We start from the raw sequence: 19,250 nt of genomic DNA, 5'->3' as shown, positions 1-19,250 counted from the left end.
TTTTCCTTTCCTTGTTATCATGTCTATATCAAACAATGAATGTTAACGGCATTTCACAACACAGGAGAGGGCAAAATTAGATATACAATTAAGAGTACGCCAAACACAGTTTATTCTTGTATTATTAAAATCATAACCTGCATGCCTTTTTCCATGCAAACAAATGCAAACCTACCTTTGCCCACCCCTGTATATGAAAAATTAAACCATCATGCTGTACACCTTAGAGTTATACAATGATGTATGTCAATTATGTCTCAATAAAACTGAAAACAGAGGAAAAAGAGCTTGACTATGGTCTTCTTTCCTTGTTTCAAAAGAATTCCAGCTGCAAGTGTCAGAAAGCAGCAGGATGTCAGGAACGCAGGCACTGGACACAGCTCAGCCCCTGTGCAGCCCTGGGCCGGTGCTTTCACAGCTCTGAGCCTCAATTTTCCCATCGATGAATTGGGAATAACAACAGGGTCTACCCCACTAGGTCATGGTGTAGATTAAATGAAATCATGATTAGATGACCGTGGCTGGCAAAACAGTGGCCCCAGAGCTGTCTGCATCCTCCGGACCTTGCAACTATGTGCGCTGGCAACGAAAGAGGGACTTTACAAATGTAACTACGGTAAGGACCTCCACATGCAGAGATGATGCTGGATGATCTAGGCCAGTGGTTCTCAACCTTCCTAATGCCGCAACCCTTTAATACAGTTCCTCATGTAGTGGTGACCCCCAACCATAAAATTATTTTCGTTGCTACTTCATAACTGTAATTTTGCTACTGTTATGAATCGTCATGTAAATATCTGATATGCAGGATGTATTTTCATTTTTACAAATTGAACATAATTAAAGCATAGTGATTAATCACAAAAACAATATGTAATTATATGTGTTTTCCGATGGTCTTAAGCGACCCCTGTGAAAGGGTCGTTCGACCCCCAAAGGGGGTCTCGACCCACAGGTTGAGAACAACTGATCTAGGCAGACCCACAAGCATCCTCAAAGGGAGAAGAGGGAGGTAGGAGAATCAGAACCAGAGAGAAGTCATTGCAAGAACTCAACCTGCCATTGCACGAGGAAGGAGCCATGAGCCAAGGGATGTGGATGTCTCTAGAAGCTGAAAAAGGCAAGGAAGTGGATTTTCTCCTCGGAACCAGCCCTGCTGGCACCTTGATTTTATCCCAGTGAGACCAATCTGGGGCTTCTGACCTCCTGAACTGTAAGATGATAAAGTTATGCTGTTTTAAGTTTGTGAACATTTGTTACGGCAGCCATAGTAAACTCACACAATGCCTGGCACAATAAAGGTGTAGTGCTCACCATTATTTTTTAAAGTATAATTATTACCAATTATTGGCAAAGAAACTTACACAAATGCATGGACAATAAAATAAGAGTATGTGGCCGAAACCGGTTTGGCTCAGTGGATAGAGCGTCGGCCTGCGGACTGAAAGGTGCAGGGTTTGATTCCGGTCAAGGGCATGTACCTGGGTTGCAGGCACATCCCCAGTAGGAGGTATGCAGGAGGCGGCTGATCGATGTTTCTCTCTCATCGATGTTTCTAACTATCTCTCTCTCTCCCTTCCTCTCTGTAAAAAATCAATAAAATATATATATATATAAAAAATAAGAGTACGTGCACAAGAAAAAAAAATGAGATAGATGACCATAAACTAAGTCCAGAACTGAAACAGGAACTAAAGCAGGTTAATTTGAAAATGCACTGATGAAATAAAATACAAAATGCTGAAGTACCTGCCCTGCCTTCAGACACAGGCCCCCAGGGACCTGTCCCTGCTGTGCCCACTGAGCTGAAGCTGAAAAGCCAAACACATAAAATTAAATCGGTGAGGAATGTAGCCATGCAGTGGCTCTGGGCAGGAGACCTGGGCCAGAGGCCAGTGAGGGCGGGGCACCAGCCAGGGAGCCTCCTGCCTGCATCAGGGGACTGGCATTCATGCATCTATGTTCATTTATCTGTGGTCATTGATAGACTCCACAACAACTGGGGAGAACGCCAGGTGCTGTTCTAGGTGCTGACGGCACAGCAAAAAACCAGAGAGACCAGGATTCCGCCCCTGCCCCTGGAGCTGACTCTGGCAGGAAGACAGATGACAGATACAGGAATGTTCCTGTGCATATAACTTGGGGAATTGTAAGTGCTGCAGCCCATGACGTGGGCCCACACAAGGGAGCAACACACGCACTGAGAAAAAAGAGATTGGCACTGGCTAACCATGAGGAGTGGGGATTCCCCACTGAGGATGCTGCCACCAGAGTGACAAAATCCCTCTTTCCGGGACCTCACCATGGCATTAAAGAAACAGACAAGCCCTAGCCGGTTTGGCTCAGGGGACACAGCGTCAACCTGCAGACTGCAAGGTCCAGGGTTCGATTCTGGTCAAGGACACATGCCCGGGGTTGTGGGCTCGATCCCCAGTGGGGGGCATGCAGGAGGCAGCCGACCAATGATTCTCTCTCATCATTGATGTCTCTATCTCTCTCTCCCTCTCCCTTCCTCTCTGAAATCAATAAAAATACATTGGGGGAAAAAAAGAGAGAGAGAGAAACAGACAAGCACACAACCACTGACTGCACAATGAGGTGACATCACGAAGGCAAGGAAGGTGTCTGAGCAGAGGGGTTATTTACGACGGGCCTTGATGGATATAGAGAAGTCCTCCCGGAAGGCAAAATGGATGAGGACAGTGCAGGAACACTGTCCACAAGTCGTGAGAAAGGGGGAGGGGAGGGCAGCACAGTTCAGGGGGAAGCTGGGAACCTCGGACACAGATCTGGTTTCAAAGTCCAGCTTTTCCACTTACTGTGCCATCTCAAGCAAGTGACTTTTGACTCCAGGGAAACCATGATTCCTCATCAGTAAAACGGGGATAACTCCCACTTACGGTGTCATGTCCTCATGGATGAGAAAAATTTTAGATAATACATGCAAAGCTCCATGTAGTGCCTGGCATTAGGACATCCATGAGGTCTGAATCCTTGTGTGGGGAACATGTCTTTTGGGAGGGATGTTAGCGATGACCATCTGTCAGTAAAATTCCCCCAGGTGTACTGGAACAGGGCCTCAAAGGAGAACATGGCCAAGGGACCAAAGAAAGAAACTGACAACTCCAGAATTCAACCAAAGAGTTTATTAAAGGAACTTACGGACAACTTGGGCAAGTTGGTGGATGTCCGCAGCCAAAAGGGAATGAGGGCTTGATATATACAGTATAGTCTCCAGGAACACAGACGGCTTGTAGCCAACAGGCACATGCTTATTAAGAGCTGCATATTCCAAAGCCCACCCCTCCTGGGATGACCTGGAAGTCACTGAAAGAAACTTGCTTCTTAAGACAGCATTGGTCACATCAAGCACTAGAAACCATTTGCCTAATAGCATCCCATGTCACCTCTAAGCATTTGGGCCTTACGGGCAAAAACTACAAAAGGTTCTCAAGGGGTGAGGAGCTGATGCAACCTGAGGCATAGTTTAGAAAGCCACCTCTGGCCTGGATTGCACATTCACTGAGTCAGGGAAAGTGCCCAACTTAGTGCTCACACTAAGGGCTTGACACACAATAGACACTCAACGAGCGCCCTAGAGAAGGGAACACCATGAGCAAGGGTGGAGCCCCAGGAAACATCTACACTTACGGGGCAGCAGGGGAAAGGAGAACTGGCAGGAGGAAGTGAGAACAGAGATGAGAAACACAGAGGGTGCACGAAGGGAGCACTGCAGGGCAGAAACAAAGGGAAGGAAATTATATTTTCTGTAACTAAAGGTCACTGACAAATGCTTGAGGAGGGTAAAGTGGAGTAAAGACAAAGAAATGGCCACTAAATTTGACAACCAGAAGATAACCAAAGACCTATGCATGGGGTTCCACACTCTGGGTGTCAGGGTCCATTCTATATAATAAAGAACTATTATGTAAATGGTCATCACGCCCTCACACCATAAAGGCTCACTCAACACTGGGGAGAGAGGAATGGGGACCAGCCAGGCACAAATGAGCTCGCGAGAGAGGAATGGGGACCAACCAGGCTGGGGCCCGGGAGCGATCAGGCTGGCAGAGGGAGGCAGTTGGTGGCAATCAGGCCAGCAGGGAGGGACAGTTGGGGGCAATCAGGCCAGCGGGGATGGGGGGAGGGGCAGTTGGGGGCAATCAGGCTGGCGGGGGGGGGGGCAGTTGGGGACGATCAGGCCAGCAGGCAGAGTGGTTAGGGGCAATCTGGCAGGTGAGCTTTTAGGAGCCAGTGGCCCTGGATTGTGAGAGGGATGTCCCAGATTGGAGAGGGCGCAGGCTGGGCTGAGGGACGCCCGCCCCTCTGTGCACGAATATAATGAGGTAAAGAAAGGAAAGGAGGTAAGTAGGTGAACATAATATCTGCATGACCCACAAGCAATACTTTCAAAAAGTTTGTTAGCTCCTAAAGAGTTGCAAGGATCAAACACTCAATTCAATTCAATTAATTGAACCCTTTTTCTGAACAAGGGACACCTACTGACCAGGAAGATAGACCTCTAGCAACCTTCCCCATGTGAGAAGTGGCCACAAACTCAAAAGCAAGCACAAATATCACCAAGAGGCGATTTAAAAGAGAGCTGCCATAGCCCATGCACTTTATGACACAAACCACGCCATGTGGCCCTGGACCTCCCAGGAACAGGTGTGTGGGAGAGAAAGCAATGGAGACTGAGGTTGCGGAACACTATGAAGGCAATGGCTCCTAGCCCTCCAGAGTTCTACTGAAAAACCATAACCCAACATTGTTTCTGGAACAAAGCCAGCGCTCCGTGAATGTTGGTTAAATGCATAACTGACAGGCTGTTTAGCACTTTACAATGTTCAAAGCACTGCCAGAGACTTAAAGCTTCCTTTGCCCGCATATTCCCTTAGACTCACAAGACAATTTCTCCTTGTTGTACTCAGAGCTAAGCCCAATTTTTCTCCCCTACTGCGAAATCTCATTGCAGTGGCTCCCTACACCTATCACAACCGTTCCCCTGAATAAAGCCTGTCTTACCATTCTTTAACAAGTGCCAGAATGAATAATTTTTTCCTTTAACAGTAAACACATCCCCATTTTTCTTAGAAATCACCCCAAGGCCAATCTCAGTACCAGGAGAGGCTGACCCCCTGCTAGAGGGGAATCGCCCAGGCCCAAGTTAATGCATTTTGTCACTCTTCCTGATGCAGACTCACCAGGGGAGGGGCTGTGAGAGAGAAGAACGTGCAGTCAAGGAGGGCCTCTTTCAATGCCTTCCTTTTTTTCCCCTTAATCCTCACCGAAGGTGTTTTTTCATTGCTTTTAGGTAGAGTGGAAAGGAGAGAGGGAGGGAGGGAAGGAGAGAGAGGGAGGAATATGAGGGAGTGAGAAAGAGAAAGGGGGGGGGGAGGGAGGGAGAGAGAGAGAAAACCATCAACGTGAGAGAGACACATTGACTGGTTGCCTCCTGCACGAGCCCTGGTCAGGGCCAGGGATCAAACCTGCAACCCAGGTACGTGCCCTTGACCAGAATCACACCTGTACCTCTTCAATAGGCAGGCTGGGGCTTTCAATCCCTTTCTTAAACATCTATGTCAAGTGGCCAGTAACTTCTCCTGACATAACTTCCACAATGAGGGTCTCGCTACCTCCAGTGACAGCCCATCCTAACTTGAGGACAGTTCTTCCTCACATGAACCCCAAATCTATCCCTGAAACTTCTATTGCTTGGTCCTCCTCTACCACATGGGGTTGAAGAAGTTCCTGTCTTCCAAATGTCAGTTCCGCAAACATCTGAAGACAACATTCATGTCCCTCCTCCAGGCTGAATATGCCCAATTGCCTCAGTCAATTCTTACATGAGAGGTTTTAAATTCCTTACCCAACCTGGATTCTCCTCTCTTGGCCTGTTACCACCTGCCTACCCTGGGGACTATGGCCAGGATGTTTTTAGATGGAAATGATAAAGAACTCAGCCAAGGTGGCTTAAGGAAAAAATTCAGTTGGCTCAGAAAAATTCAAATGGCTAGATCCAAGAGGTTAAGTCGTGTCATGTGGTCTCCATTCCCTATCTTTGCCTCAGTTCCTGAGTTCTTAGACAGGTTCTCTCTCCAAACGGTAGATGGGTCCTGCAAGTGCCAAGCTTTTAGTATGCTTACATGTCTGAACCCCAGAGAAAGACAAAGGGATTCTTTCCCTACAACTCTATCCAAAGTCTCAAAGGTGAATCTGATTGGCTTGACTTGAGTCACATGGGCCCAACCCTGAACCAATTAGTTAATAGAGGGGATAGCTTACTCTGATATACCCTCCCGGTGGGGAGGGGAAGTCAGCCACACTGAAACTACATTGGCTAAGCAGGATTACTGTGAATAGGAGGAAGAAGTTCCGCCAAAGAATGGAAAGAGGAACACACAAAAACATAAAACCCCACATCTCTCTCTGAGTGACATTTTAAGCTGAACACTCTAGGCTTACCAGAGCATCATGGGAATATCATCTATACCCAGATCATCACCCAGCCAACGTTACGGTGCATCTACCCCAAATCAAGCTTCATGCTGGCGTTGCACCCCATGAATGCACCTTTTCTGGTAGCCACCCCACACATCAAGTTTATTTCAACTTGTTCATTGATGTACAACACCTTCTAAGAAGGTGCTATATTAGCCACATTTATTGAGCACTGATTCTATACCAGGCATTGCCCTGCAAGTTTTATATGTATGTCAATTTATCCTTACAATATCCCTGGACATTATGTGCAATCATTATCCCCGTCTTACAGACGAGGAAACAGAATCTGGGAGATCTGCCTAAGGTCATGCAGCAAGGGTACAAGTCAAGGCAAGACACCCTGGCTCCCCCATTAATGCTTATAACCAATCGGCTCTAAAATTTACGCCAACAGAAAACTGGATTCATTCCCAGATGCCTGGATTCTTTCCAAAATAAAACTGCTTACAACTGAGTACTCCGAGGTCCATCCATAAAAGAATGATTAAACAAGGTTACATTTATATGAGGGAACATCACGCAGCCACTTTAAAGGCAGGGCAATGACAGGGCAATCCGCTTCATGAGGGCAGGGACCTTCACTGCTTCTATCTTTATTCTTGGCGCCTAAAATAGGACCCTACAGAGTAGCCAGTCATGTCCACTGGAGGGAGGGAGATAAGAAGGGAGGGGAGAGAAAGGAAGGAGAGAATGAATGAAGGACTCAACAAATGAATGAACAAATTTCTGCATAGTAACTATATCTGATTTTTATTCTCTTCTTTTTTCTTGGTCACGGTTTCTGAATATTCTAGAAGAAACAGGTATTACAGCTCAGCCAGCGTGGCTCAGTGGTTGAGCGTCAACCTATAAACCAGGAGGTCACGGTTCAATTCCCGGTCAGGGCACATGCCCAGGTTGCGGGCTCGATCCCCAGTGTGAGGTATGCAGGAGGCAGCCAATCAATGATTCTCTCTCATCATTGATGTTTCTGACTCTCCCTCTCCCTTCCTCTCTGAAATCAATAAAAGTATATTTTTAAAAAACCACACAGGTATTACATGTAAGGTGGGAAAACAGAATGTGATTTCACAGAGAGCCCAAGCCACTGCCTCATCACATGTAGGTGATCCGTAAGTCGTGTCCAGTCAGTATGAAAAATGGCTCCTTTCCTGTGACCTCTGTCAGCGGAGCCCTGGCTTCTGATTCGGTGGCTCTGTCAGGGGAACCAGAGACCACCCAGCAGCTCAGACCTCCCACCTTTCTGGTGCTCAGATCACATACACTACTTCCACACTGATTAAATTCCACCAATAAGAGAACCAGAGTCATTAGCATTTATGGAGCACTTACTATGTCCTAGGATCCACAGACTTGCTTCCTTTCTCCTCCTAATGACATCATAGCAGAAGGATGACCAGGTGGCTAACTCACCTGCTCCAGATCACATGACTGGCAAGTAATGGAACCCAGACCGTCCAGTGCAGCCAAAACTTCTAATGACTGAGCTAACCACCTCTTACCACGCTGCACATGGACGTTGGGTCAGAGGTCTAATGTGTGCCCACATGGAGCCTGATGCCTACCGCATGCCAGCCTAGGGCTGAGCACCTACTGTGAGCTAACCTGGGATTGAGGGCTTACTGTGTGCTGAGCTGGAGCATGCAGAACAGAAAGCACAATGTCATCATAAGTGCTATAAAAGTAAAAACAATGATATAAAGTAACTAACGATAGCCAATGTGCATTGGGGGCCTGTGCTCTCATTTTAGATGTAATATATGTAGGCCTTCCCAGTCACTCACAGAAAGAGGGACTATCAGGATCCCCATTTTACAGACCAGAAAACTGAGGCACAGAGGAAGGGATGTCCTTGCCCAAGGACACACAGCAAGTAAGAGACAGAGTTGGGATGTGAATCTAGAGCGTTTCTGATTCCCAAGTGTCCTGGCTGTTGAAATAAAAAAAAAAGGGGCTAGCACTAGGCTGGGTGGGTGGCTGAATCCTAGATGGGTTGAGGAATAAAAAGGGAATTCCACCTGGAGGGAATCTCCAACATCGAAGTCCTGAAGGCTGGGAGTGTGTCAGGCGGCAGGTGCACACGGAAGGGTGTGGGGAGCTACTGGACAGGAGCTATGGGTGGAGACAAACTGATTGGAATGCCAATCAGACAACCTGTGCTTTAATCAATGGGCACAGGGGAGTCATAAAAGGTTAATGAGCAGAGGAGTGATATGTGCATTAGGAAGAGTTAATCTAGCAATTGGGGGAGGGGGTGTAGAATGATTATAAGACAAGAAAGAACAAGGGCTAAGAAACTCTTACAATAAAAGGGGGAGGGTAAGGGGCAAGGGACTGTTTTTGGTTTGACCCTCTTCTAGAATCATTATGCACCCCCACCCCCCACACTCTTCCCTTAGGAAGCCACCCTCTGTCTCCTGGTCTGGGTGTTGGGTGGAGCTGCCCTCACCCCCTCTGGGGGTGGGCACTGACCCAGGTGTAGGCAGCCAGTCCCAGGGATTGGCTCAGGATGGGCACATGAACCCAGCCAGGCTAAAGAGAGTTTGGAGACTTCCGAAATCATTGGCAAAGGGGCTCTCTCTCCCCAGTGGGGTGGCTCTATCCATGGCCTGGACGCTGGGGCAGCTGGAGGCCATCTATCATCACTCAAGGGAGCCTACTCTCTTGACCACAGGAAGGGTGATAAAGGAGGAAGGCAGAGCTGGGAGGAAAGGGGGCTTGAGTTTAGGCATCCTCACCTGAAGTAGCACTTCCCTGGACTTGCTACGGACCAATCAATTTTTTTGCTTAAGCCAGTGGTTCTCAACCTTGGCTGCATATTAGAATCACCTGGGAATCTTTTTAAAATCCTGATTTCTGGGCCTCCCTCATCCTCCAGAAATTCTGTTTCTTTGTTACTAATGTTGTGGCCCCACCCCATAACAAAGAAACAGAATTTCCGGAGGATGGGGCCCAGAAATCAGGATTTTTAAAAAGATTCCCAGGTGATTCTAATGTGCAGCCAAGGTTGAGAACCACTGGCTTAAGCCAATCTGCACAGGGCTTCTCTCATGGCACCTGAAAGACCTCTGGCCACATGCACAGACTGAAGCATGGGGTGGAAGCAAGAGCAGAGATGGTGAACGGCTAGTGAAGGAGGAGGGACCAGGTGTGTCCATGCGCCAGAAGAGCCAGTGCAGGGCCCAAGGGTTCAAATCCTGCCAGCAGAAAGAAACAGGAGAGAAGGGCGCAGAACTTTCCAGAAAACAGCTGCAGTGGACAAGGAGGCCAAGTTTGGGGGCTGAGGAGAGATGAGAGCGGGAGGCTGGACAGGCAGATTCCATTCTGGAAAATGCTAGGGAAGGACAGGAGAAGGAAGACAGTAGCCAGAGAGGAGAAAGGAGAAGGAGGGTATTTCAGAGAAATAATGACTCAGGAGGGACTGTCAGAGAGGAGAGCGCCCAGGAGGAAACCCACACTCCCATCCCTACAGCCCCAGAGTGATGAGGCAGAGACCAGCTGCGCTTTGCACACTTCCAAGTCCTCTGTGCACCTTGTGAGATGTTTGGGAACAGGACGCCTGTTCTAGAGGGACCCTCAGGCCTGTCAGGACACCTGGCTGGGAATTAGGGTCCCAAAGTGCCCTCCCTGCATCATGCAAATGGGCGAACATGTGTTTTGTAACTGCAAACAATCCCACAAGCTCCCATCAGAACCTGCTGGACCACTGAAGAAGCCTCAAGGCTTGGAGATGAGAATCTAAACCACTTCCTTAGAGTGAAGAGGCCAAGAGCATGGGCCTTGGAGCCAGTTTAGCTGTGTGATCTCAAGCAAGTCACTTAACCTCTCTGGGCTTTGGTTTACACATCTGTGGAAGGAGAACAATCTCAGTAACAAAGACAAGGCATGCCAAGTGCAGGGACTGATGGATAAAGTTATAGTTCGTGTTCTGATTCTTTTGACATTGGGTTAAGAGGACAGAGCAGTGGGAAGAAACAAGCTTTTCCAAGAGGAACCAGAGCAGACACTGCACCCATAACTCGCCTTTACATTTGTCCAACAGATGGACAAGGAAGGAAGGCGGACTTCAGCCAAAGCGGACGGAGCTTTCGGATCCCATGGTCCATTCATAAGATCAACAAGCCGCAGGGAAGGCATTTTTAGTTCGGCCGCCAGACACTCCCCACTCCATGCCTGTGCTTGGGGGAAGGGTCAGCGTAGAAAACCCACAAAGCCCGAGGGAGGAAGGAAGTGTTCTCTGACCCAAGCAAGTCCTTCCAGCTCTGCAGGCCCAAGGGCCAGAAGCATGTGTTAGGAATCTATTGACCAGATGGCCTGTCTTCCCCAGGTCACCTTCTCCTACTTGGTGGAGAGAACAATAGCTTCAGAGGGGGAACCCGTCAGATGGGGGGGGGGGGGGGGGGGGGGGTCGTGATGGATGGCCAGTAGGAGGAAAGAAGCTGCTAATTTACTGTCCCCAAGTTCAGGCCGGAGGGAAGCTGGCCTGTGAGACAAAGCTTCAGAGCCGGCAAGGCAAAAAAATACTGCTGAGTCTCCTAGTTGTGCACCCAATCGGGAGAAAGTCAAGAGTTTGCACTTATTCTACTTGCAAAAGCATCCGCCACTGTCGTGGAAGGATGGAAGTGGTTGAGACAGGGCTCCTGAGTCCAGATCCTGACCCCACCCACTCTCTGTAAGAGGCCCTGTGCACCTTATGAAATCTGAATTGTTATAGCATTTTATGCACCCAATATTTTAAACCAATCCTTTACAAAAGCAATGAATGAATATCCAGAGGCAGCGCTCAGGGAGACATTTTAATTGGGAAAACATTAAAACACACACACACCAAAAACCTTAGTACTACTCAGCCCATAGCACGCACTTCAAAAATATTATTTGAAATAGGCTAAATATCATTTGATTAAGGAAGCAGTTAAGGGAAGGAGCAGTCCCATGATGCTTGGCACAATTTTGTACTTTTATTTCACAAATGACCATGTAGTTTGTATGGGCGCGGTCCTGAGCACATGGCACCCATTGACTCACTCACACTCACAACAGCCCTCCAAGATTACAGGTGAGGAAAGCAAGGCCCTGGGAGGTTAATTGGCCCCAAACCATACAGCGAGGAAGTGGCCACTTGGGGATTCAAACCCACCCAGCAGGCTGACTCAGAGTCCCCACCCTAACCTTCAGGCTGCACGCTCTTTGTCTGAATGAATCTGTTTCAAAGCTACAGACCAGAGGCCAGAAAGAGCCCACCCACTCTCTAAACTCAGCTACAAAGGGTCCTATCACCAGTAATGCCGAGCCTCTGCCTCCATGGAGGGTTATGGTTCTACACTCAGGTGTTCCTTCCTTCTAATGGTCTAACACACCGGGGAAGTGCACTGCGTTTAAAAATCGCATTTTGCTTAATGTTTTCTTACATATGTGCACACACTGTAACCACCACCCCCCCAGACTGAAATACAGGACCTTTCCACCCCCACCCCAGCCTTCCATGTGCCTCTCCCTGTCAGTGGCCATCTCAACCCGTCCCCAAATGTGACCACTACTCTGACTTTTCACACCACAGGTTAGCATTGCCTTTTCTACAATTTCATGCAAACGGAATCATGTGGGGCTTTATATCTGGCTCTATGTTCTTCAAAAAAACACATAAATAGCCCGCACACTGCCAATGATTGTGGTTGAAAGGAGGGTGCAGTGAGAGTTTGTTTCTCGGTCAGTGAGCTCCAGGATTGTCTTTATTTTGGCTCACTGACCCATCAAAGGGGAAGATGAGAGGGCTGAACACTGGCATGTGGACCCTTGGGAGTTGACTGTGGAAAACCAGTGATCCGCAGGGAGCAAAGGAGCTGTGCTGGCTGGAGAGGGTACTGCGGAGCCAGGAGGTCACCTCTGGTTGCTCTGAATGACCAGAGGGGGGAAAGGCTCTAGGAGGTTCTAAAACGCTCAAACCTGGTTCCTCCAGCGCCCGAGGCACCCGAGGTGGCCACAGGCTCCTCCTCCCAGTTTGGCCTCTGCCTCTCCTTCCCAGACAGGGATAAATTTCCCAAAAGATCAGTAATTCCCCCAAAAGGCGCGTCTCCTACCTGTGCACTGTTGGATGAAGTCCTGATATTCTGCTCCCTGCTCGCCGGGGACGATAGTGGAGCCGTCATATTTAAAAGTCACCCTTTGGATTGGGAGAAGAAAAAACACACACACACGTCAGCGTTGGTAGCTGCATGGTGCCGAGCTTCCCGCAGGACAATCTAAAAGATGCTCTGGCTGGGGAGAAGCCAGCGCTGGCTTTCCACGCGTCCTGGGTTAAGGCTGCGGAAGACAGCACCGGATGACCCTTAATCCGTCCCATCTGGAAGACGGCTCCGTGCACCGGGCCCATCGCGAGCTCGGGGCGCGGGGCCTGCAGAGCAATGGAAAGTTCCTCACCAGATGACGGCCGAGCCGTCGTCGCGCACCAGGTTGTACGCCTCCCGGCAAGCCTCTTTGTCGATCTTGGTGGCCATCACTGCGGAGCCGCAGGGGGGACACTCTGCCCAGACAGACCGAGCGCGTCCCGGGCCGGGTGCAGGGATTGGAGCGAAGCTGCGGCTTGCAGAAACCTGGCGGGAGACGGCGGCGGGCGACGGCGGCGGCGATAGCAACGCGGAGAGGCGAGCTGCGAACTCCCAGCGCCGCGGCGGGTGAGAAAGTAACCGAGAGCGCGCCTGGACTCAGGCCGCGCCGCCCCGCCCCCCGGCCGTCCCGCCCAGGTCCCCTACGACCATTGGCGGCCCAGGCCGCGGACGCCACGCCCCTCATGTTCATTGGCCGTTGGGCGTCGGGGGCGGGGTATCTTTACTCATTGGCAGCCAATCTCAGCCCGGGCGGGTTGCGCAACTCCTCAGTGGGGGCTGAAGAAGGGGCTTTTTCCTCCTCCCTCTCCGTCCTCCTCCTTTTCTCTCTCCCTCTCTTTCCTTCTTTCTAATTCCCTCTCCTCTTATTCCCTCCCCCTCCTCTCCTCTCCTCCTCTTCCCCCTACCTATTCCCTCCCTCTCCTCTTTACAACCTCCTCCTCTCCCCTCCTGTCCTCTCATTATCCCCACCCCCAGCTCTTTCTTCCTCCTCCTCCTCTATTCCTCCTCCCCCCTTCCCTTCTGCTTCCCTCCTCTTTATCCCCCCCTTTCCTTTTCCCTCCCCCTTTCCCCGCCCCCAGCTGCCGGGCTCCACAACTCCACAGGGGACCTCTTAGTGGGTGACTTAATGCATCAAACCAAAGGCGACAGCCCCACCCCCACCCCAGTGTGTGGCTTCTAGGTTTCTAGGTGGGGAGGAATTGGACGGAATTAAGCATTTTAAATGGGAGGCGATAGAAAGTGGACTGCTTCCAAAACGTTGGTGGGATCACTGTTTACTTTGTATTCGGGTTATTTGCATTCAGGTCTTATCTCCCCCTTTGGGTTTCTCAGAGTGCAAGAGCTGACTCATTCTCTCTTCCTCATTTCCTCATCCAGTCATTCCACAAAGACCAACTACACTCAAGGCAGGTAAAAGGGCTGGACCCTGGAGACCAGTCTCTCACATTGCACCCAGCGCTGTCACTTTCTAACTGTGGATCTTTGGGCAAGCCTCAAAAACTCTGAGATTACTTTTCTGGAATCCTATATAATGCAGTGGTTCTCAACCTTCCTAATGCCACGACCCTTTAATACAGTTCCTCATGTTGTGGTGACCCCCAACCATAAAATTATTTTTGTTGCTACTTCATAACTGTAATTTTGCTATTGCTATGAATCGTAATGTAAATATCTGATATGCAGGATGTATATTCAGGGGTCGAGACCCACAGGTTGAGAACTGCTGTAAGAGCTAATATGCTAATTAGACTGAACAGCAGAACAACCCTCCTGACGACCTTCTGGAGGAAGCCAGGGCTGTAAGGGCCAGTCAAAGCAGGTGGGACTGTGAGGGCTGAGCCCCTTGCATGAATTTTGTGCATTGGGCCTCTAGTACAATAATACAAGCACTAACATTGTCGGTTTGTTTATGGTTAATTGAAATGATATGAGTAAACAAATATATTAGCTAGTAATAAAAGGTCATCACTCTTGGTTATTAAGTAATTAAACTAAATCCCGAAAGGTGGAGGAATAATAAAATTCTCAGTGGCATACAAAAAAATTAATTAATTAATTAATTAATCAATGGGTGGATGGAACCACATTTCCAGGAAAGTAGGAACAAATGTTGCTGTTTGTGAGGGAGGACCAAACACTCTTCTACCTCAAGGTTCTTTTGGACGACCTAATAATCAGATGGGCATCAGACAGCTTAGCAAGAGAAAATAACCAAGTTTAATACATACATATGCGTGGGAACCCTGCATACATGAGAGGTTCAGAGACAGAAAGGGAACACTGGGTATATAAGACATTCTGAGCTGGGGATGAGGTAAGGTACCCTGGAGGCTTCAAAGGAGTATTGCAGGATGAGAAGAAGAGCAGATGCTTGGCGAATAGAGTTTGTCCTGCCCTATAGATAGGTCAGAAGAGGTCATGTCTGATAGTGACTTATTGTGGTCAAGGACCTTAACTCAAGTTCTTCTAGGTAGTTAAGGGATGGGTAAGAGTTTTTCTTGAATCCGAGGCTACAATTGCCTTTAGCTCAAAATAATCTGCACACCACAGAGGCAAATCTTGGGGTGACTTGTTCTGAACCCCTGTGCTATAAACAAAAAGACAACAAAAATTCCAATTTGATGCAGCCCAAAGCAGTTCCTACCTCACTCCCTGATAAAGGTAATCGAACAATTGACCATTGGAAAGAAAAACAAAAATGGACCTGTACATCACATCAATGATCATGGTAAATTCCAAATGGGTCAAAAATTTAAATGCAAATAATTGAAACCAGAAAGTTCCAGAAGGCAACAAGGAGAACTTCCATTGTAAGTCTGGAATGGGCAAACTCTTTCTAACCATTGTTAGGTAGGAAGTTAGACTTGAGCGGCTGGGGTGGGACCTGCCCTGGGGTCCTGAACAGGAGTCGGACCAACATTGCCTTCAGACCGCCCCTCCATGGGTGGCCCAGCAGCCGGCAGACCGCCAGCGGGCAGGTTCAGAACCAGCTGGCAACCTATCCTCCCCTAGCATTTCACCAGTTACGCAATTTGGACCCCTGACCTTTCATATCTCTGACCAGGCAGTTTAGTTCCCCCCAACTTTTCCTCCCTAAAGATAACATCTAAGCCTCAGTTGTATTTCAGCTCTAGGCCCAGAAAAGCAGCAAAACCAGACCAGTGACTCTGTGGCTGCTCAGGACCAGCTACATTGACTAACAACCTCTGCCCTGGCACCGACCAAGCAGTGGAGACCAGGCCCTGAAGGAGCACACCTGGAGAGCTGGTGGGTAGTCTATTAAGGCCCGACCCTGAGACCACCCCTAAGATTTCCACCTGCAAGAGAGAGAGAAATACACTCGGACAAAGGACCCAGCACAAGCTCTCCCTGCGAGGAGCAGGCCATGCCATTCCCCCACAGGCACGCATCCCCCAACCTCTAAGGGATCCCACAAGACTTGCAACCAGGAGAGCAATGGGCAGTGGCAGCTCGTCCTGAGCTAACCCCCTGCACCTGTCTCCTAGGCCCCTGCCCCCTTTTCTCTGACTCCCCAGTGAGTTGAAGCAGCCCGGCCATTGTCTCTCTAGAGTGGCCAGCTCCTCCTCTGCAGTGTATTTTCAGTAAACCCAACTTTGTTTTACTTTCATTTTCATTGATCTTAAAATCTTTTCTGCATTGAGGAGCTGAGGTCCCAGCCAGTAACACCATGATCAAAAGTCAGGAGTAATAAAAGATGGATACATTCAAATATTTAAAAAGTCTTGCCCTGTTATCCCATACACCGAAAGGTTACAGATTTGATTCTCAGTCAGGGCATATACCTAGGTTGTGGGTTCAATCCCAGTCAGGGAGGGTATGGGAGGCAACCAATTCATATTTCTCTCTCTCTCGCTCTCTCTCTCTCTCTCTCTCTCTCTCATCAAAAACGTATCCTCAGGTGACAAAAAAAAAAAAAGTAAGTCCTCAAGGGAAAAAAACATATTACTTCATGTGCAAAGTGTAAAAGCAAAAGGATGCTCAATATCAACCCCTAATAACAAATGCAAATTAAAGCAGGACTGAGATACTTTTTAAAAAGTTAGCAGGTTGGCAAAAATCAAAGTTTGATGAGCCTGCTTTGTTGGTGAGACTCAGGCCCTCTTACCCATACCAGGTGGGAGTGCAAGTTGGCATAAGCCCCTCTGAAAACCACTTGGCAATATCTAGCAAATTTACCAATCTATGTGCTCTTGACCAATCAATTTCCCCTAAACGGTCAGTGATGCCCATTCCTAGCTGGACACTAAAATCACAAGGATGCCCCAGTCCCACTCTCAGAAAGTCTGAAGTAGTTGATCTGAGGTGGGTTGCCCTGGGTGTTGGGATTTTTAAAGGTGATTCTAATGCACATCTGGGGCTGACAGCCACTGCTCTATATACATTCATGTGTGTGCAAAATATATTCAATGTTATGCACTGAGCTTTAATGTCTAGTAGCAGATTAAGAATAACCAGAATGCCCATCAGTAGGGGGCTGGATAAATGGAAAATGAAACAAATATGCCATGGAAAACTAAGAGAAAGAGAGAGAGAGAGAGAGAGAGAGAGAGAGAGAGAGAGAGAACCTTCTCTATGTATTGATACAGAACGTTCTACAAGATACATCATGAACAAAGGAAAGCAAGGCTCAGAACAGCATATTCAGAACACCTGTTGTCGCTGCCTTTTGGATAAAGTGGAGGACAGTGTGCATGGATATTTATATTTGTTTGTATGTGTATAAAAACCTCTGGAGGAGCACACAAGAGGAAAAGAATAGTTGTACCATGGAGGAGCTTAGGTAGGAAGCCAAGCACCAGGAGAGAGGGGTGGGAGGGAGTTTTTACCACGTTATTTGATTTTACTTTTTAACCATATAAATGCATTATCTATTGAAATTATTAAACAACAAGCAAAGAATGTGGCCCCATCCTGAATCTGACTCCTAGGTTCAGCATGATGTGACCTTTAATGTACTCCACCTGTAACTGCTGTTCTAGTCAGTGTTGCTGTCGCCCTCTGCTGGACTGAAAAAGTAAAGGGTTGGTTTTAGAGAGAACCCTGATTTTGTAGAGACCCTGAAGTCAGTTTGCCTAGTTAAGGCAGAAAATAAACTGCACATGAGAAATAAATACTATGTGTTCATAATTGTTTAGATTGAGATCCACACAATATAAAAAGCCATCTCATGCAATTTGTTTCTTTAGAAAAGAAACCGAAATATTTGACACTATGTGCTGTGTACTGTATTGAGGACTGAAGGAGCGGTATAAATTTATGCATTCGTTCATTCATTCATTCATTCATTCATTTCTGGTGTTGGGCCTATTATATGCCCAAGGGGCTCAAACACACTGGCCTGTAGGGGGCAGACACGTACTGTAAATGAGCCAAGAAAGCAGCCTGTAAGAAAAATGTTCTGAGTTTAGATCTTCTCAGGGCTGCCCCGCTCTGGGTGTCAGTTTCTTCTTCAGAACAGACATCTAAAGAGGCGGCTGGTTCGCAGCTCTGCCCTACTTGCCATGCAGGAATCTTAGCATGAACGTGCTAAGCCTTCCAATGGTCTAAGGCAGTGGTCGGCAAACTGCGGCTCTTTGGCCCCTGGAGTGTGGCTCTTCCACAAAATACCACGTGCGGGCGCGCACATACAGTGCGATTGAAACTTCGTGGCCCATGCGCAGAAGTCGGTATTTTGTGGAAGAGCCACACTCCAGGGGCCAAAGAGCCGCCTGTGACTCACAAGCCGCGGTTTGCCGGTTGTTAACAACAGAGCCCTCAATTCAAATACTAGACTTAAACAACGTTAAAGGGGAAGCAATGGCTCAATGACGGCAAAGCCCAGAGCTCAGTGGCATTCAGGCATGTTCTCACCAGGGTTTTGCCTCTATCTTTCTGTATGTTTCTATATTGCCCTCCTGTGTGCATCAGTTTCATCTTCAGGCAAATGCTACCCTTCTGCTTGGCACAACCTACCCCAAACTCTGAATGTCTGACTTCCAATTCTGACCTCAAATGTTACCCCTCAGGGAAGTCTTTTCTAGAAATCCAATATAAACTAGCCCCCTCTATAAAATCCAACAGTCACTCTTTATCACACAACCTTCTTTTGTTTCCCAAAGCACTCACCACTACCTGAAGCCACCTTTTTCATTTGTCTCTTTACTCAGCCACTGCCTTGTCTACTTCCAGAAGAATGTCAGGTCCATGAGAGCAAGAACAGTGTTCATCTCGCTCACAATTGTATACCTATCTCCAACCACAGCACCCGTTCCTGACAGATACACAATTCATGGATGGATGTGGAGTGAGGGAGAGAGAAGAGTCAGGAAGGTGATACTCACATAAAAATAGACATATAGATGAATGCAATACAATTGAGAATCTAGAAATAAACTCCTACATTTATGGTCAATTGATTTTTGACAAGGGTGCCAAGATAATTTCACGGGGAAAGAATACTTCTCTCAACAAATGGTGATGGAACAACCGTATAGCACATGCAAAAGAATGAAGTTGGGGCCCTACCTCACACCATCTACAGAAATTAACTCCAAATGGATCACAGACATAAAGATAAAAACTATTCTTAGAAGAAACCAGGCATAAATCTCCATAATTTTGGCTATATCGTAGATATGA

At 47.9% G+C, this 19,250-nt stretch overlaps 2 protein-coding genes across 2 annotated transcripts in view; one reads left to right on the top strand and one right to left on the bottom strand.

The window, feature by feature from the left end:
• COTL1 (coactosin like F-actin binding protein 1) overlaps nt 1-13,178 on the bottom strand; it is a 39,912-nt gene extending 26,734 nt beyond the window's left edge. Inside the window, exons 1-2 of the mRNA XM_070398629.1 lie at nt 12,925-13,178; nt 12,585-12,667 (exon numbers count right to left, since the gene is read on the bottom strand). Coding sequence (XP_070254730.1) covers nt 12,585-12,667; nt 12,925-13,001 — 160 coding nt within the window. The 5' untranslated portion in view covers nt 13,002-13,178. The remainder of the gene's footprint in view (nt 1-12,584; nt 12,668-12,924) is intronic.
• KLHL36 (kelch like family member 36) overlaps nt 13,169-19,250 on the top strand; it is a 44,048-nt gene continuing 37,966 nt past the window's right edge. The window contains exon 1 of the mRNA XM_070398627.1: nt 13,169-13,178. The gene's annotated coding sequence lies outside the window, so the exon portion shown is untranslated. The remainder of the gene's footprint in view (nt 13,179-19,250) is intronic.

Source organism: Myotis yumanensis, unplaced genomic scaffold, assembly GCF_028538775.1.
Source record: "Myotis yumanensis isolate MYYU_CA2020_CCGP unplaced genomic scaffold, mMyoYum1.0.hap1 SCAF_18, whole genome shotgun sequence".
Lineage (NCBI taxonomy): Eukaryota > Metazoa > Chordata > Mammalia > Chiroptera > Vespertilionidae > Myotis > Myotis yumanensis.
This window is presented reverse-complemented; position numbering and strand designations above follow the sequence as displayed.